Source organism: Toxotes jaculatrix, chromosome 10 (assembly GCF_017976425.1).
Source record: "Toxotes jaculatrix isolate fToxJac2 chromosome 10, fToxJac2.pri, whole genome shotgun sequence".
In the NCBI taxonomy this organism is placed as follows: domain Eukaryota; kingdom Metazoa; phylum Chordata; class Actinopteri; family Toxotidae; genus Toxotes; species Toxotes jaculatrix.
This window is the reverse complement of record NC_054403.1, coordinates 13,749,901-13,760,893: the sequence shown is the minus strand read 5'-3', so window position 1 is coordinate 13,760,893 and position 10,993 is coordinate 13,749,901. Positions and strand designations below refer to the sequence as shown.

At 41.8% G+C, this 10,993-nt stretch overlaps 1 protein-coding gene across 1 annotated transcript; it reads right to left on the bottom strand.

Annotated features, from left to right (window-relative positions):
- Positions 1-804: 804 nt before the first annotated feature.
- Positions 805-2,636, bottom strand: adra2db (adrenergic, alpha-2D-, receptor b). The gene has a single exon (XM_041048148.1). It carries the CDS (start codon positions 2,278-2,280, stop codon positions 1,009-1,011), a length of 1,272 nt encoding a protein of 423 aa, XP_040904082.1. The 5' UTR covers positions 2,281-2,636; the 3' UTR covers positions 805-1,008.
- Between the last annotated feature and the right edge of the window lie 8,357 nt (positions 2,637-10,993).

Below are 10,993 nucleotides of genomic sequence, written 5' to 3'. Positions count from 1 at the left end.
AGTGTGGGTCAACATAACCCAGATTTAAACTTCTGTCCCATGACACTGAAATCAGGTTGTATAGCAGAATTGTGATCTCACAAGGCTTAAATATTTACTGACAAAATACTGAGCTATTGTGAGGCTGAAATGAAATTCGCAGATTTATCCAATGGAGTTTGCACAAGCAGGCCTCAGCTTGGCAATTGTTCTGGTGTGAGGTGGTGTGATTGTGCAGTGGGGGTGTGAGATTAGACTCTTACGTAAGTTTGGGGGTTCACTGATAAGAAATGGCTGAGAGCCTTGTTGGAGCTTTAACGGCAACAAGCAAAGAAATATGTATGTAACTGAATTACCTGCGATAATGTCAAACATTTCAACCATGCAACATTCTACACTTGTGATAAACCCTGTTTAAGCTATAGGATTTCATTTCATTTTTTTCCCCCCATAACACACTCACAGGAAATACTTGCTGGCTTATCCACATGCTTATATTTTCTAGATGGTGGAGGTTTATCTTCTACTTATCTCAACACAAAACACCCACTGTGAACCAGCCGCCAGCACTGGAATCCAGTTACATACACGAGTTCATCTCCACTCTGAAGTATTTCTTTCCTCCCTCAGCATAAAAGATTGATCCAACACAAAGATTCCTCTTTTCTAAGGTGGAGGTTTGCAGGACTCGTTATACAGTGACCTATATATTAAAACTTTGCATGTCTCAAGTGGGATAAATATATCTAATGCTTGAATAACTGACCATGTTTGATGCTTACATCAGATTTGCAACAACACTGCTGGACCAAAAATAAGTGTCTTTTGCTTTACTCCACTTTACATTTTATTCATAGACATTTAAATGTGTACACAAGACTGGATCTTTTCTTCTGATATGATAGTAGTTACATTAAAATGATCAGGGGAGAGGAAATAGACAACCAAGAAGAAGGATTTCTAATAATATAATTCCATCCCAGCACTGTGGAGTGAGAGAGGCAAAATTAAATGTGTCCCTTTCAGTGTTTATGTGCGTTTAGGAGTTCTGCATACGATTTTCTTGAAGGCTTTTCTGAAATCCCTGTTGAAAATAGTATATATTATGGGATTCACAGAACTGTTGCAGTAGCCAATCCAAAAGAAAAGGTTGAAAAGTGCGCCAGGGATATAGCAGCTGTCTCTGCAGATAGCATGCAGGCTGTAGGTAAAGAAGAAGGGGAACCAGCAAAGCACAAACACCCCCATCACTACCGCCAGCACGAAGGTGAAACGCTTCTCCCGCATTTGGGCCACTTTAGTCTTGTTGGCCGCGGCCAGCTGCGTTCGCCCAACTGGGTTCTTCTGCTCCGGGTACAGCTGCAATGCTCGGGCCGAAGCCCAAGAGAGGCGGCAGTTCTGAGGAGGGCAGCAGTCCGACCCCTCCACCTTCCTCCGCTTGGTGAAGCGATGATTGCGGGGTTTAGTATCCGACGGACAGCAGCTCTCTTCCAGGTCGATGTCATCCAGCTCCCCCTGCCTTTGCTGGTGGCTGCCCGAACTTTGGCTGCTGGGACTCTCCATCTCAAACCGGTCCTTCCGGACGAAGCAGGTCTCTGACTGAGAGGGCTGCCTCTCCAGACCGTTCTTGGCCACGAACACTGTAGAGGAGCGCTGCTTGGCCACTTTATAGATCTTACAGTAAACCAGAATCATGATAAGACCCGGAACGAAGAAGGACACCAGGCAGGATGAGAGGATGTACCAGGTCTCATCGTTCAGCAGACACTCCCGTTCATCATGTTTGGTCATGAGAAGAGGGGGGAAGGAGATGATGGCAGATATTATCCACACTACAGCAATCATGGACTTGATGCGTTTAGGTGTCCGCTTCAGGTTGTAGCTGACCGCCTTTGTGACTGACCAGTATCGGTCCAGGCTGATGGCGCACAGGTGCACGATGGATGAGGTGCAGAACAACACGTCCAGAGACAAATAGAAGGCGCACCAAGTACTTCCAAAGTACCAGTAGCCCATAACCTCATTGGCGAGAGAGAAGGGGATAACCAGCGTGGCCACAAGGATGTCTGCTGATGCCAGAGAGACCAAGAAAAGGTTCTGAGGCGCACGGAGAGCCCGGCTGGTCAGCACCGCTACGATCACCAACACATTACCGACAATGGTCACAGAAATGATCACAGTAACCACCAGGATGATGAGAGCAGTGGCTGCCTCCGTGTGTGGCAAGGCAAGCGGTGCGTCCGTGGCGTTCTCATCTTTGGAAACGTTTTCCACGAACACATTTAACTGGGTTAAATCCATGCTGGCTCCAATCTGTCCTTTCGTATCATGTTTGTTTCTTTTGCACCTTTTTCCTTTACAAAACAGCTAAGACTGGGTGCGTGGAGTTGCCTCAGACTAACGCATGGAGATATGTTGCGCGCAATGCTCCTGTTCAGTACAAACAGAGTGCACCCCACGAAAGACAAAGTACCACAAATAGCAAACTCTTCATCACGGGTCCTCCAAACAGTCCCGACGCGCACGCCGAGTTCCGAATGTATCACAAATGTGAGAATATCAGAGTTCACAATCCCAGGGTCCACAAGCAAAGTCACTCCTGCGATGTCACATCGCCGTGCGTAATGCTGCTTTTGCGTTTTGGTAAACAGCTTCGCTTTGGAGATGCACACTGCTGGTGGAATGAATGCCCATACAGGAGTGAGGTGACATCACTCGGAGGACCAACCCATCTCTAAACTTAAAGGAGAGAGAGAGAGAGGGGGAGAGAGAGAGAGAGAGGGAGAGAGAGAGAGAGAGAGAGAGAGAGAGAGAGAGAACATTGTTTAGACAGTTGGATTTGAGATTTCTTTGAAAATGAAAAGTGTTTCCCTCGGGCTGGTTGTGTTTGATTTCATGCACTCACACTTTGTTGTTTTCTTTCTTTTCATATTTAGCTTTTTCTTAGCTTTATGTGTAACGCACGCAGGGATTGTGTTACAGAACAAAGTGGCCCACAGTAGCTTTCCAATGTAATCGTTTAAAACTGAATTTTAAAAATGTTTTCATCCCACTTACAGTGGCATGAGAGGGCCATTTAGAGCAACATGGCCATTAAGGGTCACTGGTGGATGTGGAGGTAAAACAGCACAGCTGGAGGTTTCTCTGAACTTTACCAGCCCTGCGGGGCTACTAATTAGGAGGCCTCGGTTTTCAAAGTATAAAGTCTTCAGTGCAAAAGTGACTGACTGATCTTCGCTTGAATTTTGTCTCTGAAATGTAGAGATCCATTTTTCATGGTCCACCTCTGTTGGAGGCGTAGACTTGTGTTTGTATGCAGCCTCACTCTTTTCCATTCTTCATGCACTGTGATCTGGAATTGTTCTATGGTGGCACAGATGGAGGTGACCATAATACCTGTTGCTGAGAAGCGTGTCTCTGTTTGCTCTGGAGCTTCAGTTATATAACATGTATGCACCAGCGTTGAGCAGCCGGTCCTATAGCCAGGAGATGTTTACCAGGCAGGAGTGATACAGAAAGGCACACACATGGCCATTCAGGGGTCACTGTGAAATAAAACTATTAAATAAAAATGCTACTGAGCTGATAAGCAGATTGTAGCTCTGCCCAACAGACGCACTTCACTAATTTTGGGTTTTAAAAAAATCTATTTATAAAGTAAATAGCATCTGCTGGAAGCGTGTCAGTATGGGATTTGCAGTCCTGCTAAAGCTGTTTGATGGATGCCAACACTAATGTTGGTGTATGTGTGTGCATCTGTGTTCATCCTTGAAAGTGAGTTGTCTGGAGGCGCAGTAAGAATATGCTTCTGTGCCTGCAGTGAAATGAAACACAGAAGGAGTTACTGTAGATTTGGAGGAGGAAGTGGAGGAGGATTCAGACTGCCTATCTTGTTTCTCTCTCTCTCTCTCTCTCTCTCTCTCTCTCTCTCTCTCTCTCTCTCTCTCTCTCTCTCTCTCTCCATCTCTCTCTTGCTGTAATCTCACTCCCCAGGATGAACATAAAAAATAGTGAAGATCATCTAAAGGGTGACTGTCACCATAGATCAGTGGTCTCTAGACATTCCCTTAAGGGTCTACCTGCTGCATAAAAACAGAGAAAGACTGACCTCAGCCTCCAACACAAACATGCTCTTTACAAGCAGAAATGCAGAGTTTTGTTGTGTCTGACTGTCTGACCTGAGGGGGGATCCAAGAAACTATGCACAATTATAATTATTACAAATGAGCAAGTCTTGTTATGCAATTGTCTGATGGAAGATGCAATTACACACATTTCCTCTGTTGTAATGCTTTTAATTTGAGAACTTTTCCGAACATTAAAGGGACATTAACAAATTTATGGATTTCTTCCAAAGCAAAGGATACACGAGACAAAGCCAAAAAGTCTCGGCCATTGTTTAATTTATGATTAAATCACTGATTTATGTAGTGATATACACAAGCGATATATACTTATAAATTCATTGTGCACTCTGCAATTCAAAATCTTACAAAACTTTCCACACCTGTAACTTAAATCATGACAAAAAACAGAAATTATGCAACAATTCAGATTTTTTTTCCTGCTTGCAGGTGTTGACAAAATGATTTGTCTTGTTCTTGCACTAACTGTACTTTCTACACAAAGCACTGCAGACAGTCATTCAACAGAGAAAGAACAAAACTCTCTCAACAATACTCGTCTTGTCTAATCCAAAGTTTGAGAGGCACAGAATTTACGGTTACGTAAAGTAACGTGCTTTGTGTTATGAGGTAACACACAACTCAATCTCACTGAGACACACCCACACACTTTCCCCCATTTCATATGTAAACATATGTGCACAAAAAAATGCACACTGTGTACATGTGCTGTATGTGTACTGGATATGCCATAAAAAGAAAGACAGAAAAGAAAAGGAGAAAAAACACATGCATAAACATACATATACATGGAAATAGCCATACCTAGTGTATTTATATACATTTACTCTTCATAAACTATACATTTTGACCTAGGCTGTTAAAAATATTCTGATGTCACAGAAAATGTATTGTGTAATCTCAGGAAAACTAAATATGAAAAATAATCACACGTGTTCCTTCCAGCCTTCTGTACTTTCTATTTTGAGTAGTGCAACAATACCCAGCATCCTGTCACTTTGGATCCAGTTTCCTGTTGTGATGATGCAGTCGTCCCAGTGAATGAGACATGGGCATACGTCCTGTGTGGTCAAAGGTTATCCCACAAAGTAAGAAATTATTCAAATCAAAGCTGAAGTTTTTTCATCATCATCAACAGGCCAAACTAAGAAGCAGTTTAGCATGTTACATGTTTGATACCCTCATGATACACATGATGTGACACAGAAGCTAGATTCATTTGCTGTCACATTTTGAAATATTAGCAGCGTCTGAGGCCACAGAAGCATTGCAAATATTTACCGAGTCATCCAAACAGCTTCAATCTCGTCAACTCATCAATCATTAGATATGCGCCGTGATTTGACACCTTGTCCCTCTGCCAGCAGGTAATGTTTTGAGCGATGAGGTTTTTAGTGATAATTACAGCTCCCAGAAATTATTCATTAGCTTAGCAGTGATTATGAATATGCTTTCTGAACACCATTTCACTGCCAAGTAACTGCACTTTATTGTAAACTCCACATGCACACTTTCAAATGTGATGACTGAGGTACTAGTGGTGGATGCTTTTTAGCTTCAACTAAAGCAGAGTGTGGTAGAGAGGTGCTCACAGGAAACTACCAACAGAGTTTGGCTCTCGTGATCGGCCTTTATGGGTAAATATGGTATGCTGACATATCATGATGCTGATAACACTGTTTATTGACCACACAGGACTGTGCAGATAGACAGACAGAGAAGATCCTTGACAGGGCAGCCACGCACAGAAGCAGCTGATGGCTGTGTTTCCCTAGCTGTCTCAATCCTCTTACCTTCCTGTTGTCTTCTAAGGAGGCTGTTTAGGCTGAATGTGAGCAGAACCCACTGCTGCGTTATGTAACATTCCAGGAATAAATGCCCTGAGGTGGTGTGTGAAAACCATCTCAGGTTGCAGGTGATTTGTTATAGCAAACATTTTCTTTAGGGAATTCAACCCGCAGAAATTCAGCCTTGACCCTGCATGATTACTTAAACACTGTACATGCATAATTATTCACATGCGTGTGTATGTGTGTTGTGGAGTCCTTGGCTGTTATTGTTATGTATTTTTATGTGAGATAGCGTACAAAAGAGTAGGAGGGGACTCTGCTTGTGTGTGTCTGTGTGTGTGTGTGTGTGTGTCTGTGTGTGTGTGTGTGTCACAGCCACGCTGTGATTCACATGTTCTTTTTTCAGAGATCACACATCTTTCCACATCTCCCACCTTCTTCTAGTGCTGCCATTGCTGTCGGTAAGCTTGGCAAGTCTGGATAAATACATGACTGCTGACCTTTGTTGTGTCCCAAACAAACAAGATTTCCCTCTGATTTTTCCACAGCTTTGGACAAAACTGTACTGGAATGTGAGAGCGTGACGGGGTTAATGAAGCCCTGAAGGTCACACGTGTCAGCAGATTCCCTGAGAGGAGTTTCACCTCGAATTATGAGAGATCTCAGCAGACGTTTGCGATGGCTTTTTATCAGGGAAATTTTTAAGTCTCAAAGGGCAATTAACATATTGCCCGTTTAAGAAATTGGACATTTAAAAAACAAGTATTAATTATTTTAATTGCACGAGGAAATTACTGTACATGAATAAAAGAACTTTGGATACATTTAAACTAGAAAATGTTAACTTGTTTCATCAGCTGCTCTTTGAATCGGAATGAGATTTTAAGAGCTTCATGTTTGATAAATAGCTGTAATGGTTGTGTACACATCCAGCGGAGGAAGGCGCCTTTAAAATTCACTTCCAAGACCCTGAGAGAATAGGCTTCCTGCAAAAACACTTCAGCGAATTAGTTCCTCATCTCAGCTTAAAGGAAAGTGCACATTTGTAGCTGGTTGAAAGTGGCTCATGTTCAGGGTGTTTGCAGTGATTAGGTTAGCTGAATTGTGGGCCTTTGGCCAGGGCTTAAAATTAAGAACAATGGATGAGGAGTGAGAGACAACAAGTGATTATTAGGGCCTTAGCAAATCTAGTCTTATTTTGTCCTCAGAGGTGGGCTCAGCTTGCTTTGCAGTCAGGAATGGCAGAAGTCCTTCCATCTGACATCTCGTGCTCCACAAAACTTTAAATCCACTTACTGGCTTCATTTTTGAGACTCTGAGCAAGTGAAGCAATGACTCGGAACTCAGTGATGACTCAGATCACATAATCATTTGGTGATTGTAATGAACTATTAAACATGAGTTATCAAATGGCGTAGACAAGAGAGAACATGGGTCATGAATGCTCTACTAATGTGATTTCATCCATTTAATTTTTAGATGGAGAATATTTATACTGAGTATGAGATAAAAAGGCAGTGTAATGCTAATTATACATGAGAAGGCACGATTGTTCCATGAGAGAAAAACAGCTGAAAAACATCCATTCTTAGATCCACAAATTGTGGGCATGAAATGTACAGTCTGGCCTGAGGATGGGGCAGAGAAAAGGCAAGTTGCCACCTGAATTAAATCTTTACTTCGTAAATCTGTCAGGAATTTGATCATGAGTTAATGGATTGGACAAGTTTAAATTCTGACCTACTGGTAGAACTAGAGAAATCAGGAGATCTTAACTGTGACTGCCAGCACAAGAGACACTGCTATAAGTAGAAAACTGCATCATCATCAGCTGCAAATGTAATTTGACTTACAGGCATGGCCAGTCAAACACCCATAGCAAAACACATCACTTGATCCAAATTCATTGCAGCCATTGTTAACAAATCCCACATTTAAAAGTTTTAAAACTCAGATGGTGATCATGGTAATCATTATACCCTTTAAACATCAGCATGGTAATTGTCATTGTGGGCGTGTCAGTATTTAGCTTGAAGCACCATTGTGCTCAGATACAGCCTCACACTAGCATGTTAACAGACTTCATCACGTTTTAAAATGCCTTAGTTTTCACACTTGTGACACAGAGAAATTTCTCTCGTCTCTCCGCAGTAGGTGACTTTGAATTAGATTGCAGTCCTCATGGTCCCTGTCCTCAAGCGTCCGCTGCAAAAATTAAGTTCTGTTAGTATTCAAAGTGTCCCTCTGCATCCAGCCACCAGGCCAAGTACTCATTAGTGCATTCATTCTGAATTTGACTTTGACCTTGCTCCCTGTTAGTTTTGTGTAAGCCTGCGTAGCGAATTTGTGGCTTTTTATTATCACAGAAAACATCTCTGTTTATTACCCATGAGCATTTTTGTTGGCACTTGATGCTGCTCTCTCAGAGACAGCACATTATTTATGGGAATAAAATATGAGAGAAAGGAAAGAGAACCATTTCTGGTGTTTTTAAACTTTAGTTTTTATCATGATTAATTCATTGGGGGTTTTTCCCCATTAGTTAAAAGTCAGTTTCTATATAAATTACCCTAAAGATCACAGAAGCCACAAGACAAACTGTCAGTGCGTACAAGAAACATACAAGAACATAATGGGCATGATCGATTTTTTGTTTTAAACAATAAGATTCAGGGTTTTATGGCACCTTATTTTAAGAGTCTTACCAATATTTATCTGAGGAATCTGATCACCGTCAGATTTGTACAACCAGAGTTTACACTTGAAATGAAATTGTAGCTCTTGAGTTCCAAACATCCATAAAATCAGTCTTGTTGTATAAAAACAATTTCCACTTGAAGTTTTGTTTTTACTTAGTGCTTAGTTGCTCGACTGTAATTTATTAAAGCAACAACAGGGGAACAAGATGCAGCTCCATCCATGAGAGAGGCTGCACTGTAGCAGAATTAGGCATCTTAAAAATACATGACACACTTTTTTGGTTCTTGTTTACAGGTATTTGCAGTGTTTTGGCATCTGCCAGGTTTGTCTTCTGACCTGGCATCCAGTGGTTCATAGCTATAAAGCTGTCCAGTAGAGGATCCTGTTGCGACACTCATCAGCCTCTGGGCTCACAGATTGCAGAGTGAGTCACTGGGCTCAGGTCCACCATCATCTTCCTCTGTCTCTGGACCTGGCACACTCTGCCAGTCCAATGAACCTTGTTAGGAATATTATGCTGCTCTACAGCCACATAACACACACACAAAAAAAAGGTGACTGACGCACTCCTGAATTTGATGGCAGTGTGAAACAGGACATGTGGCAGGCATGGTCTAAACAGCTTAAGAGCATAACATTGATGAGGACAGCAAAACAGAAAAGTGAGGAGGTGGTTGTTGGACACTTTTCAGACAGCGTCCTTCTGTTACCAATCCCTGTCTAAGTTTGTCAGACCTCTTTCTCTTGCTGTCTCTTTCATCTTCCTGCGAAGACAGCCGGCACCTGTTGGTTTTGTAAGCTGCTGTTTCATTTCACCCCTCTGTCTTCCTCTACCTGATGCTCTCTCTCTCTCTCTCTCTCTCTCTCTCTCTCTCTCTCTCTCTCTCTCTCTCTCTCTTCGCTGTCACATTACATTTCTGTGAGACGGGACTCTTTCTGCCCTGGCCATCTGGTAGGGCTTTTTGGGATGCTCAGCCACCCCCCTTTCCATGCTGTTCTGTGGCAATGAACCTGTTGCTCTAGTGCTTATGTCCCTCTCTCCACAGTCACACGAGACCACAGGAAAGCGCCACGCACCAGAGTCAGTGAACATTCAGTAAACATTCTAGGCCGAGTAAGTACAGTGCGATCATCATCATCCCATGGAAATTAAGATTTTACATCTTTAGTTTATATGTGCTTGTTGAAAGGAGCTACTGTCACAGTGGATGACAAAGGGACAATAGATTTTTCTAGAATAAGGGTTAGTACGACACTTACGCCAAGTTAGCAAGAAAAAAAGCAGTACATGTCAAACAAAGACCCAGTTCAAACACAGCTATAAATTTGAATGCAGGTACAGTATACTGAACTGCAGGTAACCATAGCAACAATATGTCTGCTTGACACTGAGTTTACCAGATGGTAATTATGACTTAAACTGACCTAACCATGAGTTATAGTGACTATTAACAAACTTAATGCATATATGTGAATGAAGTCCTTTTGCAAAGACCAAATGTGTTGTTGTTTTTTAACCACAGGCAGCAATGAACTTCCCATGCCCAGTCCTCTGGAAAGTAAAAGAAGAAGAAGAAACGGGGTCCTTCTTGTGACCTTTTGGTGGGGCCTTAATCCCTATGTTGGGAACCACTAGCAAAATGCTGCTTATGGGTTGATGCATCACTATTAATAATGTAATAATGGAAAATGTAATAATATATCAGTCGATAATATACAGTATCAGGGCTTATGAGGAAATAGTATCTTTACTTTGGATATTTTTGAATTATATTTTGTGAGTAATATTTCAGTACAATTGAATGGATTCTCCTGTCATGATGAATATTTACATTACTGTGTTCATACAATTACTTATTAAGTAACTTATGTGAGTGCTTCTTTCACTACTGTTGAACACAGCACACTTATTTTCTTTCCGCTGTGAACAATGGCATAGGCATAATAAAGTGACAGTTCTGACATAGAAAACAATGCAGGCTACTCAGCAAAGGAAATGCTTATACCTTGTATGTTGATTTTGAACATCTGAACACCCCTTGTGTATTATGTCTTAGCCGTCTTGCAGACAGACTCTTTGAAACGTTCATCACTTTAAAACTACTTCCACTCTGTGCCAAGAGACCACAGCTCCTACAGAATTTGGTATTTATTTATAGCTCTTTGAAGAGTTACGCAAATACCAGATTTGTCAAGCAGTCTGTCTCCAAGTATTAATGACGCTGATTGCACACTTATTGCAATTAAGACTGTTTTTTGGACACTGTGAATTTTTGCCCTGAAGGTATTTCTTCACCATTTCTTTATTTAAATATTATTCATTCTCCGCTACATGTGATAAGACAGCAGATGTGACCTCTGACTTACTGCAACGGAAAG